General features: G+C 39.9%; 1 protein-coding gene across 1 annotated transcript in view; it reads left to right on the forward strand.

Annotated features, from left to right (window-relative positions):
- EPSTI1 (epithelial stromal interaction 1) overlaps nt 1–19105 on the forward strand; it is a 49253-nt gene that overhangs the window by 21231 nt on the left and 8917 nt on the right. The window contains exons 6-9 of the mRNA XM_041467024.1: nt 1583–1656; nt 12785–12878; nt 16096–16179; nt 18917–18990. Coding sequence (XP_041322958.1) covers nt 1583–1656; nt 12785–12878; nt 16096–16179; nt 18917–18990 — 326 coding nt within the window. The remainder of the gene's footprint in view (nt 1–1582; nt 1657–12784; nt 12879–16095; nt 16180–18916; nt 18991–19105) is intronic.

The following is a 19105-nucleotide window of genomic DNA, read 5'->3' on the forward strand; positions in this document are numbered from 1 at the left end:
CTCTGCATGTCAAATGGGTGAACAGGACATCTTATTCAGAGAATCTCCTTCCTCTTTTTGTTTATTTCTCACTGCCTTTTTCCAAATAACAACTTCCAAGTCTTTAGCCTTCCAGCAGTTTTTATCATCACACAACATAGTGGCTCTTTTCCTATCTGCAGACATCTGAAAGGATTTTTTTTCTTAATCCTGTGCATGCAAAGGAGGAATTTGTACTTGTTTTGCAAATCTCTTTCAGACAGGCATTCTTTATCCAATTAAAAAATATGTATTCTGAAATTGCCAAAGGCAAAGTAATTGAGTAACTGCCAGCAGAATTGTAATTTTTCTGAAATGTTTTTCATTGCAGGACAGAAAGAAGATTATGGAACTGGGGATTTCAGCCCTGTTCTTAACACCCCTTACCCACTTGCATGTTCCCTCTTCCTTGTTCTCCCTGTCCTTGCACAGTACCTCTGCTCAGGCAGTGTTCTCTCCCTGATTTGGGGCTCTGGCCATAGGGGCCATTTTCACCTACACCTCCCTTCCCATCTCTGTAAGGTATTGTCTGAAATTTCCAGGGCACTTTGTTCAGAGCAATGTCTGGTTGCTGGGTTACCAAGCAATTACCTTTTTTCATTTTGAGGGTGGGCAGTGAGCAGAGTGACAGTCCGAGACTGTATTTTGCTCCACATGAGAGTTGTTGTGATCATTTCTTGGGAGCTCTTCCTGGAGCATCCCCCACCAACTGCAGTGTGGGAGTTCAAAATACAGCGGGCTGAAATCTCAGGCTGGAACTTCTAATTTGTTCTTTTCATACACTGAACTGCCTTCAAACTGCTCTTCCCAATGGACCTAACTGAATCCTGTGAGCCAAAACAAAAATTTGGCTGGCCTCCTTTTCATTGGAATTTAGTTTGAACTGCGTGTTCCTGCTGTTGCAACAAGTTCTCTAGTTTTTGCTTTATTTTACTGTATTATTCTACTTGAATTTGGGATTTGGACAGCTTAGATGATACTTCCACTGGAAATTACGTGCAATTTTATATTAAAGGATTTAATCATCTGTGTGGTATCCAGATTTACAGAGGAGTTTTATGTGTCAAGGATTTGGTTGGCTTTTGCACCAGATACGGTATCTGAGGCAGAAGAATGCTGGTTAAGTACAAATGCCTCCTACTTTCATTCATCTTAGCATGTATTCAGCTGGCCAGTACCTAACGCTCCTGCAGGTCAGCTCTGTGAGCTACATATGTTCACATCGCTGCGCTGTCAGTGCCACAGGACCATCACCTGCTTTGGTGCTGTGGTTTAGGTCTTCTGCCTTTTTGCAAGGACCAAGGTTGCAATAGCTGCACCCTGAGATGTCACCCAGCAGGGCTGTGCCATGATGGGTAGATGGGTACCAGGAGCACCATGTCATTTTCTAATTTAAACAGGTCTCTTGACTAGGAGATGTTTGTTCATGAGTGAATACCTTTAAATTTGAGATTGGGTCACTTCTTTTAAAAACAAAAATATTGAAATATTGGAATTGAAATAATTGATGTTTGGTTTCGGTTTTTGGAAACCTCAAGTATTTTTCCTGGTTTTAATGCTCTAGGCAGAGAGACTTGAAGTTAAAAAAAGACAAGAAGAAATGCAAAGAAGAGAGATGCTTCTTGAAGATCAAAAGTAGTAAGTAAAATTTGAAACCTATTACCTAAAATTGCTTATCTACTTGTCCTTTTTTTTTGTTTCTTTGGGTCTTTAATTAATATTTAATATTATCTTATTTGTTCACATTTTTTCCCTGGTTTGGGGCTCAGGAAGGATTTGTCTTCTGTTGCTAGTTTTTTCAATTTTTGACTTGAAACTTTTGATTTCAAGAAAATGAGCACAAACTGGACCACAGGAGGGTCCTACTGAACACTTTTTTTACTCTGGGAGTGGCTGAACATGAGCATAAGTTACCCAGGCAGGTTGTGGATTCTCCATCCTTGAGCATATTCAAAAGTTCTCCCCAGCTGTCTCAAGGTGGCCCCACTTGAGCAGAAGGTAGGACAAGATGACATCCAGCAACCTCAATGATTTTATGATTCTGTGAAATATTCAAGCCTCCTCCACACTTTATTCTGTGAGAAAATTTGTCCTGTAGACCGCTCTTAGCTTCCTAAAACATACACTTTGAAATGAAAGTTGCAAATTATAAAATTATTTTGTGCTTGTGTTCTCTAACTGAATCAATATGTAATTATTCAATCCAAGACTAATTTTCAAAACAGAATCCAAATTCCATCTCCACCCATTTATTTTGTTGATTAGTAAAGAAGTCTAACCCACATGTAAGTAATGAGGACTTCCTTGATTTAGCATAGTCCTACTTAAATGTGGAGATATGTTGTAAAGACCTATTTCCCAAGAATACCTCTTTAATGTCAGATTTAGATACAGTCTAAGTCCTGATATAATTAATTGCACTAGCAGTGAAGTTCCTGCCTTGCCCATTCACTCCACCCCATTTATTTGTTTTTAACTGATCCAAACTGATTCTATCACATAATTAACACACAATGCTGTTTAGTCACCTTTACCTTTTTTATCTTTGGCTTCTGAAATTACTCACATCTATTCTGAGCCTGATTGATTGCTTTTTCCTCCTCTGCGACCTTTAAAGAAGTCACTACTGTCCAAAGCTGGTGGCTCCAGTTCCTTCATCATTTGCCCAGACTCTGTTCTCTGAGGTACAGATATTTTAGTGCTTTGTCACTGACTCCAGCTTTTCTTTTATTTTTCCTTTTGTTTCTTCTCATTTACCTTTAGGCAGAGCTCTTTCCCCTAATGTGTTTCCAGTATTTGTCTCTAGATATTGGTGTTTGGCTTGCTGTTTATTCTGGAGTGGATGCCTACATATACACACTTTGATTCCTCAGGAATTCTGACGACTGCACAACTTTCGATCTCTGCCTGTTTCTGACAGACTAAACACTTTGATTCTCTTTGAGCCTAAATCAGCAGCAGACACATCAGATCTTTGCAGTGCAAGGTCCTCAGTTATGGGTCTTGCTTTTCCTCAGGGGATTGTCAGGGTTCTTGTCTTCCCATTTAATCTGATTTCTTATCTTAAGGCATATTCAGTTATGAATGACACATATCTCTTCCCTTCCTTCCCCTTCCCTGCCTGTACCTTTTTTTGCTTAGGGTGAAATGAATTCTGCTGTTGAATGCTTTTTTCCATTACAAGTAAAATTGGTGTTGCAAAAGCAGGCCAAAACCCTCTGAAACATAGGAAAACAGGAAACTGCCACAACTGAAAAATTCCTTCACCAAAAGGGTGGCCAAGCATCGGAACATGCAGCTCGGGGAAGTGGTTGAGTCACCATTCATGGTGGTATTTAAAAACATGTACTTAGGGAATGGTTTCTTCAGGAAATGGTTGAGTTGTGGACTTGGCAGTGCTGTGTTAATGGCTGGACTTGATGATCGTAGAGGTCTTTTCCAGCACGAATGATTCTGTGTGGGCAGCCAGGTAGTCCCCAGGTGGTGCAGGAGCTCTAGCTGCCTTCTTGGCAGCTTCCTAGCAGCCACTCTGCCCACTGATTAAGCATTCAGCCGGTGTCATCTCTGATGCACCTGAAAGTGAAGATGGACTAACCACTACAGTGTCTCAAGCTCCATTGCTTGAGTTTAACTATCAGAACATTATTTGTGTGTACTATGTATTGAACATACACCAGGTGGGCCCTGTAGATCCTTCACCTGGAGGAAGTGAGCTGAAAACCAGCTCCAGTGAATGCAATTTTGGTAAAGCAGAGCCCTCGCATGCTGCAGTGACTTAACACTAAGGAAACTTCCTTAACAGTAAGGAAACTTCCCTGTCAGACCATCCAGGAGCCATTCCATCAGTCACTCCACCTGAGCTGGGACTGAGGCCCCTTTGCAGCCACACTCCCCACACTCACACCATCACACTATGTTCAAACCAGGGTTCCCTCTCAGTTCAATCCCAGGTTTCCCACTGCAGACTCTCAGATGTCCAGATACTTGAAATAATTTAATCACGGTGCAATAACTAAATAATAAAATAGCATCTTGAGCTGGTGCTTCCAAGGAAGCTTCCTGAACAAAGGAACGCCTGGGCTTTTATCCCCATGCAGTCTAAGCACAGGGAAGTCTGGGGGTTGTCAGTTCCTGTCATTTTTCCCACTGTCTATTCCCCTGGCCAAGTGACAGGTCCCCAGGCCCTTTGTTATGCAAAGGCTTGGCAGTTCATGGCCCTTTGCCTGGGACTCAGGCTCCAGCCCCCCAGGGCTCATCCTGCAGCTGGACATTGAGCTAGCTGTGCAGAGTGTATTTCTCAGCAGACAGAGTGACACTAGTGCCTTCCCTGGCCTGAAGGAATTCTCTGGTGAGCACAGGAAGAGGAGGGTGTACCACTGGAAGGTGTTGAGGATGCATTGCTAAGAGACATTGGCATTAAGCAGCACAGCATCCAAGAGTAATGAGAAGTTGTGTGACATTTCAGATTTTGTGAAACAGCTCCATTGAAGTACTGCTGGTTATTAGTGACACATTCACTTAGAAGTGCTTGGTATTTAGAGATGTGCTTTTGCCTGCCATGCAAAAATGAGTGACTCATTACTTCCCTCCTCTAAGGCCCTACATTTAGAGGCAAAGAGAACAAATATGAGGTTGTGCCCCTTTCCTCACTGTCTCTGCTAGGATATTTTGATCTCCTCTTCTTGCTGGGAGTGGAGGGAAGGAAGGTCATGTGTTGCATATAAAGCAGTGACCTCTGCAAAGTCGTGGCCTATAGAGCCATTTCAAAAGATAAGCTCCCTTGTTAGTCTGTCCTCTGTAAGATCTGTAGCTGCAACATCACAATTTTCCTGAGGAGATCAATGCCTACCAGCAGTCTCATTAACTGGGAAACCTTTTAAAATTGATCACCACCTCCAGCTGTATCAGCCTCCAAGGGGTACAACCCAATCAGTACCTCTCCTGCATGAAGTGCCGCTTCTATTTGATAAGGAAAGGCACTTAAGATTCTCATGTCATTAACATGCTCTGACAATAAAATATGATGCTGCCCAGAATTCCGTTTTTCTGATTAAATTCCTGTCACTATTAAAAACAAGAACTTCCCACTGAAATCCCCTTTCAAAGGCTCTAATATGAAGTGAGTGCTAAAAAGAAAGATTGCCTGTAACCTTGTGTGCTGTCTACAGAATATAGTTATTTCCCAGCTCTTGATAGCTTCTTTGTGTGCAACAGGTCCTTGAAAGTCAGCTGTACCTGTTACCACGGTTGCTTGAATATGTATTTGTGTCTTGTGAGAGTATAGTCTAGACAGGCATGCAGACTGCCATGAAAAAGTCTCTGCAAGCCCCACAATTTTGGGATCAACCCCTCCTCTGACCCCAGTGGACTTAGACTTTGTCCAGTCACTAAAACAGAAAAAACAAGGTGTCTCCTGAAATAGCTGTGCATTAAAAGTCTTAGGAGCACACAGGTGCAGAATTTGGGGTGGAGAAATTGCTGCATAGCATGATTACTGTAGGTTGTGCTAACAGAAGAGAAGCACATGAGAGATTTGTTGGTGACACTGTTGCTGTGGTTCTGTCCCCGCAGATTCCAGATTTAGAAAATGGGGAGTATGTGTTGACTTTTTACCAGAAACTACTTACACATGAAATGGACTCCTTCCTTCTGAGTCAGGGTATCCTGGATGCATTTTGCATTATTGGCCTGATTGTGTTTCTGTCAGAGTGCATTAGAAGGTAATGGCACCTCGTACTTTGCAATTGCTAATACATGCAAGGGAGAACTGAGTGCACATCTTTCCAAAAGGACACAAGGAACAGAACTTTTCAGGATATTCCCTCTTTAGTTAGTACATCACATTTTTCATTTAAACAGTAATGAGGATTGATATGTAATGACTGGCTGTTTCAGAGGCTTGCTGTGCAGGCTGTGTGGATCTGTGTCTGAACTGTAGGGTGTCTTATCATGCTGTTTTGGCCCAGATCTCTAGTTAGATGCTTTTATTATATTTTTATTCAAACTTTCCAGAAATTGTAGTGTTGGATGGGGTTCACTGTTTTTCTAATAGCCATCTACCTATTTATGTAATGGAAAAAGCAGTCTAAAAAATAGGGTTACTTTCTAATAGTACATGATGACTGTTGTGTCACTTCATCTTTCCCTTTGCTACATATTCATGCCTCTGTTTTTGTGAAGGTTGTATTCCTGTAAAAATTCCTGGCACAGCTGCACTCGGGTATATGTGCGCACTCAATATATTCTGCTCAGAATTTGGAGCTGGAAACAGAATTTGCCAGAGTGTCTCTGAGTGCATATTCCAAACACAATGCAGGAGGTTCACCAAACCAAGCTGATATACACTTGGCTGCCAAAGTAGCGTTCTCAAAAGTCATAAAATGCAGGAGAATAAAACCTGAATCAAAACAGAATTTTTATTTATTTATCAATTTTTACAGGATAAATGCTAGTGTCCTTGCCAGTTTTCAGTCCCCTATGATGTGTGGTTCAAACAGCAGGCTGGCAACAAATTTTCCCCACAGAAGTGCAAGTGTAAACCTGACCAGACTTTTAATACAGGTTGCTAAAGAGAATGAAAGAGGGCTTGCACAAAAAGCATTTGCAGCCTTGAGAATCCTTTGTTTGCTTCTTTTTGCCACAATTGTCTTCGTTTTGTTCATTTGCTCCTGATTATTTTAAGCGTTGTCAATTATTTAGCTAACAGGCAGAAAACTAGGCTTTTATAGACATCCAAAGGGGCTCTCTTGAGTGTAATAATGAAAGCAGTTTATTGAACGCCTGTGAGGTTGCTTTCTAATTGTGCGCATTAATCTGCCCATGCAAGCTGGCTGAAAATATAGAAGCAGATTGCACATGCAGATGGAGCACACAGAATGGAATGCAATAGACTTATACGAAACTGCATTTTCCTTAAAACTGGATTTATGCTTATTACTTCAGATAATAAATGAAGCTTATATCTAAAATAACATCCAGGAATACTGGATGACTTGGTGGGAGGAACGAATAGCTGAGCTGTGTTATTTCATCCAGTCAGGGAAACAAAAAAAAGCAGGTGGGTTGAGACGATAGATTAGTTTTGAGTGTGGGTAGAAAATGATGGAAATAATTCTGCTGAGAAAGTTGCTTTTTATTTTACTTTAAACAACCTATTTTTATACTTTCTTGAAGCCTTATACCTAAGATGAACTAGTGCCACATTTTTTTGTTCTTATCCTCAAACTCAGGAACAGATGCTCAAGAGCTTGCAGACAAGAAATCCTCTTAGCCAAAGATAGCAGTGTTTGATAACTATCATTAGGTTGGTCCAAGTCATCTGTACTATGATCTTGCATTACCGCCAGTGAAGTCTGTGAATACTGTATTAAGCATGGCTACTGAGAGGATTTCTGTTGGAAAACAGGGGACTAAATATCTAGAGAATTGCCTTTCTTCATAGTAAAGGACACTGCAGAAGAGCCATCAACATCATACATGAATTTGATATGTTAACAATTTCATGTACTTTTTACCATATAGCTTCTGACAAAAGGTGAGTCCCCTACCTACACACACTCCAGAAATTAACATTAGTTCACACTGGCAATTTTGGACATGGCTGATGTTTGTTTATTATTCTTACCCAAAATGTGGACTCTGTCCTCACCTCAGGGTAAGAACTGAGGTACAGGAGAACCATGATCCCTGTGGAGTTGAAGGCGTGTTTGTTGCTGACAATCAGAGATGTTTTTACTACCTTGCCCCTTGTCATGGTCCAGCTGTGGGAAACAGGGCAGTTGCTTGTAACCTTCTAAATTTATTTAGGCTGAGTGGTACATCTCTGCAAAGAGGAGAGGATGTGAGAGGAAGCATGTGTAACTGCATACTAACAAAAATCTTTGGTGGGAGTATTTTCACTAACAGTATTATTAGCCCCCCAGCTTCATTCCCACTTTACCAAATTATTTTCAGTAGCAAAAGTCCCAACTACACCTCCCTTTGGAGTCTCTTTCTCCATCTTCCAACCAAGAAAGTGTTGGAGATCTTCTTCTGTTTTAACATTTGATTTTGTTAGACCAGCAGCCTACCTTGTGGGTCACAGCAAATACCTGACCAAGATGCACATGGCAATGCACAAGGCAGAGCCCTGACTGAGGAAGGAACAAGGGCATCAGTGAAATCATACCCACCATGAACCTTACTGAAATGAAGGGCAGCATTTCTTCTGGGTAGGCCTTTGCAGGGTTATGCAACTGATCTTAATTTCTGCAAAATTTGAGGAAGTTGTTATGCTTAACCAATTAAGTATGTTGGAGTGAGAAAAAGTTGTAGATATAATTGCTGGTGCTGCAAAAAATGTTTTGAATTAAATTTGGGGTTGAGTTTTTGTTGTTGGAATGTTTTGGTTTTTTTTTTCCTGAGAGGGTGAGTCCTCCTGTTTTTAAAACTTATCATGAAACTTCTGGGTAGATGTGTGAAACTAACATTATATATGCAGAATGCATGCCTCTTAGTTTTCTGGATTAATTGGAAGAAAATGGTGAAAAGTCACTTCAGCATTGCTTACAGGCAATTAATTTGGAAGCTGATGAGTCAAAGTCATTCAGCACTAAATGCTTCTTCTGTCGTCTTAGTGGCTACTCAAGTTGTCTACTCTTTGCAATGACTATGATGATTTACCTGCTTTGGGGTTCTTTATTTTGATTTTTTTATTACTATTTTTGAATTACTCTTGGCATACTTGTGGATGTTCATTAGAGCAGAATTTTAATGGTGGAGGTCCTGCAGCTTGAGAAAACAAGAAGTTCATGAGCTGTGTTGTTTTAAGTAGTAGTAAGAATTGGCCATTATATTTTACAAATTGTTAAGAGAAATAACTAGATTTATGATACATACAAAATTATTGTGCTGCATTTTTTTTCCCCAAACGTACTGGCATAAAAGCCAGTATATTTTTTGGTATACTGGCATTTCAATATCCATCAATTAAAGCAAAAAATTAACTGCCACTGATTCCATTGGGGAGAACTAATGAAGATTACAAGAAGACTTTTAATTAATGCATTTTTAATGTTAGTCTGTAAAACAGACTAAAAAGCTGAGAACTTTATGTGTAGGCAGAAAAATTATTTTCTCTCTGTCTTTGTTCTGAGATGAATACAGTCTCAAATGAAAAGCTTAGCAAGTCGTGCTGTGTGACTCCTGCATGGAGGAAAATGCTGGGTCCTGAGTCCATATTCTCATTCATGTCCCTAAGGATGAATCCTTTTCAAGACATTTATTATCCTTGTAGATATGACAGTAGTAAAAACCAATTGACACACAAAACTGAAGACCTCACTCTGCACAGGAATTTAGACCTTGGATCTTGCAACGACATCATTGTGGGTCTTCAGGTCTTCTGCAGTTGCATTCTGGAGTCAACTGTGGAGCTCTCTGCTTCTCAGCTGTCAGGGCTGGCGATCCTGTTGGATCATGTGAACTCCTACACAGGCCAGAGGAACTTTGGCCCACTCTGGCTTTTATAACCATCCCCACATCTCACCCCAGTGGGAATGTGGGCAGCATTTAGTCCCAAACAGCAAGAAATGCTTGTGGGCTCACAAGTAGCTTGTGAGTGCAGGCTGCCTGAATTACACCATTCTCAGTGGAACACCTAGCAAATTCATGGTTCTGCACTTTACGCATACTTGTTGAACTTCAAATAAATGGTTTTGCATAGCAGCTTTTTTTTTTTTTTTTTTACAAAGGCCTCTGCCTGAAGAGTAGCTGTGGAATGTAAAGCCATATATCCAAGGACTCACAGAGAGCATCTGCACCATGGACTGATTTCCACTGTCGTGTACCAGCCCCTTCTAGCACATTACTCAATGACCCGGGCAGCAGAGTTAGTATTTTCCCCTGACAGCTCTTAAGAGTTATTCAGACCCCAAATCCAATATTGTGCTTCACTCCCCCACATCTGCATCTGTACTGATAAATTTAACGCTGTCAGTCACTGTCATTCTGAGGCCAACAGGCCTGAGAGTGCACGCTTCCATTGCTAGAAAACTTCTTTACCTCCCAAAATGGTGTGGTAACATCTAAAATGCCTGTTGGAAGCTGCAGTTGATATTCATTCCTGGACAGAAGCCCGGAGTTATTTGTAAAAGTGCTGTTTGGGACAGGTCAAAACTAGTCCAGGAATAGTTACCTCACTATAGATGCTGAGTTGCCATGCTAAGAGTAGTGCTTGGTGCTATTAAGCACACCAGTATGGGAGGAAGCTGTTTTAGTTAGCACAGCAAAAGGCTTTTTCCCAATGTTGTGATGGGAGATGGGGCTACCAAGACAAAAGTCCCTCATAAGATCACTCCAGCTTAACCAGAGTATCAGTGGTTCTCTTCTTTTCAGACTGATGCTTAGTGGTAGTCAGAACTCAGGCTAGCAGCCTATTAGGAGGGTGTTTTCTTGGTTAGTCCAAATCCTGTATCTCCTTTTGCCTAGCTGTGTTTGAAGGATATCAGGATTCTTCTGTATTCAAGTAAATTTCTTTATCTCATGCTCTTCTTTCCTTAATGTAACTAAGTTTAGAGGAACACATTTCAGCATTTTTGATTAGCCCTTGAAGTTTTAGCAAGTGAATGAGATGTTGCTCCAGCTGTCTGACTGTGTACTGATACACTGGTTTCCTTCTGGAGATACTACTTTCCTTTCCAGAGCATTAATTAAACAGTCATCTCCCCAAATTCTCTCTTTTCATGCAGCCTGGTTTAAGCTATGCTCTGCTTTGTTATGACTGCAGGTTTAGTTTTATGAAAAATACCATTCAGACGTTGTCTGGCAACCCTAGGTGCATTGCTAGGTTTCCACAGAGATTACACACAACACATTAACATTTATAAGACCTGACTCAGAAATCTGAGTCCCTTTCTTGTGATAGGAACACTTCATTAATGTATTACTTAATTTGGTGAAGTCAGGTGTTTCTCTATTCAAAGGCAGTGCACAGTCTTGTTGAGGAACTTTATTTGCTTCCATTCTTGTAATCATCTTTTCTGATACTAAAACTGAGTAAGCTTTTCACCTATCAGTGTGCTGATCTGTGAAATTCAATGGCCTCCACCACATTTTTAGGCAAATAATGAGAAGTTCCACATACTCCATTTAGTTCTCTTGCCATTGATAAGGAATTAGGGCAACTAGGTATAGCACCAAGTTACCACATATTTTTTCACAGAGCTTCGACCTTCTCAAATATACTCCAGATTTTCTGTAGGAGTACTCAGTCTTCCTGGTGTAGAAATAAATTGTTATTTGACCAGTTTTAGCATAGGTAGAGAGACACAAAATCTGCAATTTAAATCTTTGCATTCCCAAAATTATTCTGTACAAACTTACCACTTAATAACTCATCTTTTGTGGAAAAAATTTGAGTGCTTAACACTTGTATAAGAAGACTATTAATTTGTTCAGCCTTTATGTATAAGTACTTTGTAGATCAGGGAAAACAGTGTTTCATCTGGTTCTTTCTTTATTGTGCACTGTCTGAGGTTTGTTAACCACCCAGGTAATGGAGGAAAGGAAGTGAACTGGGAATGGTGACTCTAAAAGCCTGACTTGCCAGAATTTGAGCAAGTGCTTTGTACCTGAAGTGGTAACATGGTTTTGTATTGTGTAGAGTAGCAGAGAAGAGCTTGTGGTTTCTTGTTCCTTTTCCCAACTTCTCAATATATCACTCCGCACTGACCAGCAGGACATTTTACCAATAAAGTGTTTACTCACAGTTTTAGATCATGGAGTGAAATATAAAACACACTTGGTAGTCTGTTTCAGTTGTTAATCAAAATCAGTCTTCAGCAGCAAATGCTTTTTCTTGAAGTTTAAGTCTTTGGTAGTGGCATCTTCCCCTACACAGAGCTAGCTGGCTGCCCTGTGAGAAGAGTAAATCTTTGCGTTCAATATATCTTGAAGCACTTTTTCTGCTCTCACTTCAGTGCTTTCATGTTTTCCAAAGCTGTACACAGAAATAAAATTGCCTCTTTACTCTAACTCTGTTCCTTTGAGTGAGGAAAGACTTCAATATACGTGCCTGGGAGTGCAGGTTAAGAAACTGGTTCCTCACCACAGCACACAAACTCCCATCCTTTGTTTTTGTTTGTGACCTAGTTTAATTGTACTTGGTCGAAACTGTGAGCAAAGTGATGCTACTTTTGAAATTCTGGGTTCGTTAGGCATGCAGCTGGAAAAAGAAAATTGCCCTTGCCAGAATAAGAAATGAAAATGTTGCACATTAACTAAAGACAAGCATTTTTTTCTTGTTACAAAATGCTTGAAAGCCTTTCTGCTTGATAAAGTAATCTGTTGTAAGGCTGCATTGTATTAACTCTGAAGGAAAATTTCTGAAAATAATCTTTTAAAGTACTTAGCTGAGATTTATAGATCTCATAGAAAGATTTGCAAAAATTCTGTGAAGCAGTTGGCATCCTCATGAAGTCCAGTGATATGTGAGTCTGTTATATAGGAGCTTTACAATGAGGAAAGCATAGCCACTGTACACCCCAAATATGCAAATGACCATAATTGTTTGCTTAAAAAATCATCCCAGCAAATGTCTTATCCACAGTGTGGGTTCTGTATCCTCTGTCCCATTTGTCTGTTTCCATAACCTATTTTTTTCTACCTGTGATGTTTTTCAGCAGACACATGATAAAATGTCTAGGCTAGATTCCAAGGGTGGAATAAAAAGCTGTGTTTATTTTTATGGAAGCACTAACAATTCTATTTGGATTGAATTTCTTCATAGCAAAACCAATGAATTGCTGAACAGATTGGATGTGGGGTTGCCAAAGAGTGATTCCTGTCAGATTGCTAATCCTGGCCCAGAATCTACAGCATGGGTAAGCAAAACCATAGTGTGTGCTGTATTTTCTATCAGCTTTCCAGGTGCTGTCAATAGTGTAATGTTAGAATAGCCTAATTGAGCTTAATTGCTGAGACGTAACCCAGTGAGTACCAAGGAGCCTTTCTGGGGGAATGAGACTGCCTACCTTGTCTCTTCCACACTGGTAGGGTATTCTACATAGTAGAGGACTTTCTCTATCAGGAAGAGAAAGATCTCTTTCTAATAAATGAGAACCAGATTTATATTCTAAGGTTAGATGAGAATCTTAAGTATGCCCTGTCCCCACTCACTGGTGGTAAGCTTTTATGAAATCTCAATAAATTAAGGTCAGCAGACGCTTTTCTGCATTAAAAATCCAGTCAGAAGAGAAGCTTGTTTCTCACTGCATCCTAAAAGTGATTCTAAGACACTGCTTGGGGTCTTTGTCCCAGTTTGAAGTAGTCTGGTAAGTATCAGTGTAATTAGGAAATAGATAAAGTATTGCTTCAATTTCATTATTCTTATTGACTCTTAGAGGCTTTTTCACATACTATTAGTCTCTTCATGTCTAACCAAGCTTTCCTACTAATGTAGAAAGTTTCAGTGAGGAGTATTAACCCTGAAAGAGAAGTATTTCTCCCATAGGGAGGTTTGTACTTGGGGAAGGACAGAGAACAGGGAGCCAAGCAGACAGAAATTAACATTGGAAGCAACTGAGCAGAAGTATGGAAGTATCTGGTCTGGGCTGCCCTCTGTTGTATATAGCCTTGAGCACCAGCTGCTGGGTAACAGTAAGGGAAGATTTGCCTCCAAATTTCCTCGGGTTACTTAGAAATGGGAAAAAAATCCTCCCTTCATAGAAATTGCTGCCAACAGGATATATGACACGTCTGTCTTGCCTCTAGTATCTCTTCCTGGTTTTCATTGCATGAAAAAGGAAGTTGATATTGAAAATAGGTCCCATTCCCCTTTAATTTTTCAGGATATCTTGTATCTCTGAAAACCCTGAAGACATTTTAGCAAATGTGGGCAGCTATGTAGCTGGAAAGTGCCAATTTTTGCCCAGCACTGCTGGACAGAAGGTCATTTGTGGAAGAGTGGCTTTCAGATTGTATTTTGTAGTCCTGGGTGAACAACCAAGATGAAGGGATATGGAAAGGGAGAAAAGATGTCTTGAAACCACTTCTACCTCCCTCTTGAAGCACCCAACATGTCAAACAATGGGGAGTTTGCTCTTTGGTAAGGAAGCCCTAGCTCTGCAGCTTTCATACTATGTGAGCATTGAACTGTGAAGACAAGTGAGCTCATGTCCCCATGACTGACTTGGATTTCAGCATTTTGGTGTGCTCTCTTCATATCCATACACATGTGGGTGAATTGCTGAAGGAGCACTGAACTATTTCAGTTGTACAGGTCCTACTTTTAGCCTTGGCCTTCTGCTTTGCCTACCTATGTGTGGCTTTCTCATTCCATGTTTTGACAGGTTTCTCAAAAACTTGTGCCAAATTGCATCCCATAGTTCATCTTTCACTCCGCTCGTGTCCAAGCAGATAAAATACATCATTTATCTGTACTGTTCTTTAGTACTAGCTGACATTATACTTGTCTTTTGTGTGGCTGCATTTCTGTAGCTTTGTGAATCAAATAATCACTTGTTTGTAATGCAGCAATGCATGTAGAAAAGTCTTCCCAACCAGCATGGATGAGGGCCCATCTGTAGGCATAGACACAGCTTCTGAGCCAGGAATCCAAAGGATGTAACCAGTGAGTTCTTATCTAAATAAACTTGGCATGGCACCAAAATGCTAAACCAGTAGGAAAACTAGGACTCTAATTTGGATGTTACCTTGAATGTGTCCTTTGTCTGGAGTAATTAAGAGATTCAGAAACAATATATTTGAAATAGTGAAATGTGATAAGCTTAGGATGTGACTAACATGCATGCTAAAAGGGGGAATATACATACATGTATGTGATTTTTTTTAAATTTCAAAAGCTTGTTCTGAAAACAGTCTGGGACAATGTGATGCAGATCAAAGTTTTTACCCCTCACATCATTTCTTGGATAGTGGTATTAATTTAGCACACCTAGCTCAACTATCCTTGCCAAATGTTATTTCATGTCCATGAACAAATTTGACTTATTTTGAGTGACTCTGTCATTGATGACTTTTTGGGCCTGCTTATTTAATCAAGCTCATAATTAATTTTAATCCTGTCTTTCAAAGTGTGACCAATCCTGTGTAGATTTTTATTGTCTTCCAACTTGATTAACATATTTTCCACACAATTCTCCAAGCCATTACAGAGAGTAATGAATAATATCGGACCCAGAATGAGTCTCCCTGGACACATGTAGCAACTTCTCCTAGCTCAAAATTGAGCTATTAATAATTTCTTTCTCTACTCAGTCTTTTTAGCAAATTATGTGCCTGTTGTTTTAATGGTGTCGTTCTGCATGCATATATCAAATTTTGGAAATAGTCTGTAGACCTGTAACAAATTCCTCACTTAAGTCAAACCTGCACAATTCTTGTATTAAATGATACTGGCTCATTTTTAAGTGTGCCACCCTATGTCCCTGCTCAAAGACCTTACAGTAGAAGTTCCAGTGTATAATATCCTAAGGATCCTCTGAGACCCTAATTGTAGGTTGGCTTTTTGCAAACAATTAAAACTTGTGAAAGATCAGGGCTAGTTATTGTAATGAAAACCTACTGCACAGTTATTACATTATTCATGATGTGTAGTTCACATTTTCAATTTTCTCGATGCCTCACAAATAATAGCAGGTTTGATTTCTCCTGTTGTCCTACCTCCATAAAAAATCCTGTGTTCCCCTCTGATACAAGGCCTCCATTCTGCTTTTTCATCTTGGTAATACTTTCATTACTTTTTTTTCTTCCCAGAATATCCCATCTTGCTATCATATATCCTGACAGCGTTTTCTGACTGCTCAGGATATCTGTATGGTTGTCACTGGGATGCAGAATAGCACGTGCTGTGACTACCTGGGTGTGATGCACAGGTGGACATTCAACCGAATGACTGAGAGACTCTAGGCCACTTCTTGTTTAAATTCTAGTCTTGAGAGTAATCTGTTTCTTAAGTAACTGGAATCATTCAACCATTTAGGTTTGTTAATTACCCATATAAAAATTTGAGAATAAGGTTTGGGATTTTGGCCCTGATCTCACCACACTAATATATTTTTATTTTCTGCTGAACAATAGAAAAGAAGCCATGCTTATAAGCAAGCTCTTCGAGAGGATGAAAACAGAAGATTAGAGGAAATGAGGCAAGAACAACGGAGGAAGGTAATTATACATTAACAGTTTACATATTGTATCATTTTTGCATGCTGTGAAACCAATTAAATACACTGATTACTTGTAGCCTACGCACAGAGCTTCTCTTTAGCAAAAGTGATTCAGTCACTGTTTTCAAATATTGTGAGAGAGATGAGTCAAGCTGTAAAATTTGAACAGGGACAGGACAATTATCTTCTGAGTTCAAGGCTTTTTCATCTGGAAAATGAACTCCTTTTCACCTCTTCATTTGAATAATTGTGCAAAAGGTTTTTTGACCATGGCAACTGATTTCATAGGCTAAGGAAACCAGTTTACTCTCTTGCAGGCAGAAGTCGTCTTACTGAGAAATTAAGGATGATCTCTCTGAATTGTCTCTTTCTAGAAAATTGAGGGCCATGGGCCCTGCTTTTTCAAAGAATGCTCAGATTTCCTGTTAATTATAGCATGCCTCTCTGTGCCCTTGCTGACTACCTAACTAAAGAGTTTTGAATTGTCTAAAAAGCAGGCATACCATAAGTGCAACTTTGAACTCCATATTCTGCGTATGCATCATGCATTGCCTGAAATGTGTAGTCCCTCTGGTATAGATTTGGGTACAATATCCACATAAAGTTAATCTGCCAAAGGTGATGGCACTACGCAAAGTTACCTGTCTTGGCTCCAGGTTTGACTGTGAAAGTACAGGGAAGGCAGCACTTGGAAATCTAGCAAATAATTTGAAAATATGTGAGCAAATGCTGAGCCACTTGCTGTGCCTCTGCTGTTGCTAACATCAAAATTAATGTTAAGCTACGTCCCCAGTGGGAGAATTTTAGCACAACAAATTCCATACACTGAGTTTCTTCTAGAACTGGAGAAGTTACTCATTCGCTGTCACTGATATCTTTCTTTACATGCTGGGGATGTGTCCTCATTGGATAGTATTCTAATAACTATAATTCTGGGAAAAAAAAAGGTGGGGCAAAAGGGAGTCTCTTCATTGCTATCCCATCAGGTATATTCTTATTCCCAGAACCTCTACAAAGGAAAAATATTTGAAAGCCAGCCTGGATGGGTATAAGGCTGGTTCCTGTTGTAGTCTGTACATGCATCCTTCCAAAGAGAAAATAACTACAGATGTAAATTAGCACGTCCCTAATTCATGGGTTTCGTTTAAGGCACTTGTGTAAAGCTGTAGACTCTTTAGCAATTTCCATGGGTTGCTAAGGAGGTGTTGGCTGCTTCTAAGGCTGCCCTTGTTTGCTATGTGGTTCCAAGGTCTCCTTGCCTTCACAGTTGCTGCTACCTATTGTGCAGAGTAATGCACTACTTACAAACCTACTGTAAATAATATGGATTTTAAGGGCTCCAATAATTGTCCCTCAGATATATGTTGGCTCGTTTCTACTTCAAACTAATATTTATTAAAGTAATTGTGAATTCTGTCTTGTGTGTACCTCCTAGCACAGTGTAGCTATAAAATGTGTAGGTATTGTCAGTTCCCTTTTTTTCTTCAGAACAGGTTTTAGTATGTATTGCTTGATTTAGAAATTTTCAGTACACTTTGAACACGGCATCATATACACACAATATATTTCAGAACATTACTCCAAGAGAGGAGTCGGCATATTGGAAAGTCAGATACTGAGTTTTAATTTTCAGGTTGAATGGTTATTTAAAATAGTGAAAATTGAGGTTGGCTTTTTTATTTCTTAATCCTGTTTCTTCTTTTAGAGCTAGACAAATATTGATACACAACACATTCTCAGTTATTGATTTTCTCCATACATTTATTGCATAGTTTTTACTTAATGTTCCACTTAAATTGATTTAAAAAAAACCCCAGTCATGTGGTTCCATTCAGTTATTGAAGCTTTTATCTAAGCACATAATTTTATTTTAGTTTCTATTCCTGCTGCTGTGCAGTTGCTATGGAAAATATGAAAGATGGGTCTGTTCCTATGTCTTCCCTCTTGCCCTGCGAGCCCAACTCTCCTTTGTAGAAAGATCTGCAACTTCTTGGGTGGTTGCAGGCAGAAGGAGCTGGACAAACAAGTGCACATACAGACCAGAGTCATACCAACTGTGTTTCCTTCACAGTTTTGGCTAAAATTGCATGAGCAAACTCTCCTCTGAAAAGAATTCCCTTTGGCACTGTTTATACATCTTAATACTGCGTAAGGCTGGTAGTCTGCTGCAATGCTGGGGGTTGGTATATATTCCCACCACACCATTTTCAACAAGCACTGTTTTCCCTCCTCACCCTGAAGGGAGCCCCAGGGAGCTGGAGGTGACACACCACATCACATAGCCCAGGTCTCATCTTCTGCTTGCACTCTGTAGAGGCGGGAGGTGAAGGACATGTCTCCTTCTTGCTCTGTGGGCATGACAGCTGTGGCTGCTCCTCACTTTGGCTTTCGTCGCCCTTTGACCCACTGGGAAATTCAAATCTGTGTTTTGGGACAAGGGGAAGCAGACTGCTGTCTGGCATACCCCCTTAAATGTAGGACTGTAAATGTCTGAATCCTGTAACTTCCCACTTCTTAAGGCACAAACAAAAAATTATCCACATGCTGAACAGAAAAACCAGCTCAGTTTTTAACATAGTGCTGTCATGTAAGGAAAATGCTGCTGAGAGAAGTAGCTGACTTCAACTGAGGTTAACATCACGTGGAATTAATAGGGTTTGCAGCATAAGTATGTTAATTAAAACTAAGTTAGTTTATTTGTTTATTTGTTTGTTTTTCACTTTTATCATTGCCAGGCTGAATTATTGGAATTTAAACAAAAGCAGGAAGAGGAAACCAGGACAAGAGCACTTAAAAATGAACAGAGGAGGTAAGATGCAAAAAATGCAGAATGCACTCTAATTGAATTTCCACCTGGAAAGGGTTTCAAAATTTCAGGCACTCATGCTTCAGAAGACTATTGCAATGAGGATCCCTGACCTTAG

The sequence above is a fragment of the Pyrgilauda ruficollis genome, unplaced genomic scaffold (genome assembly GCF_017590135.1).
Source record: "Pyrgilauda ruficollis isolate IOZ18807 unplaced genomic scaffold, ASM1759013v1 scaffold20, whole genome shotgun sequence".
Lineage (NCBI taxonomy): Eukaryota > Metazoa > Chordata > Aves > Passeriformes > Passeridae > Pyrgilauda > Pyrgilauda ruficollis.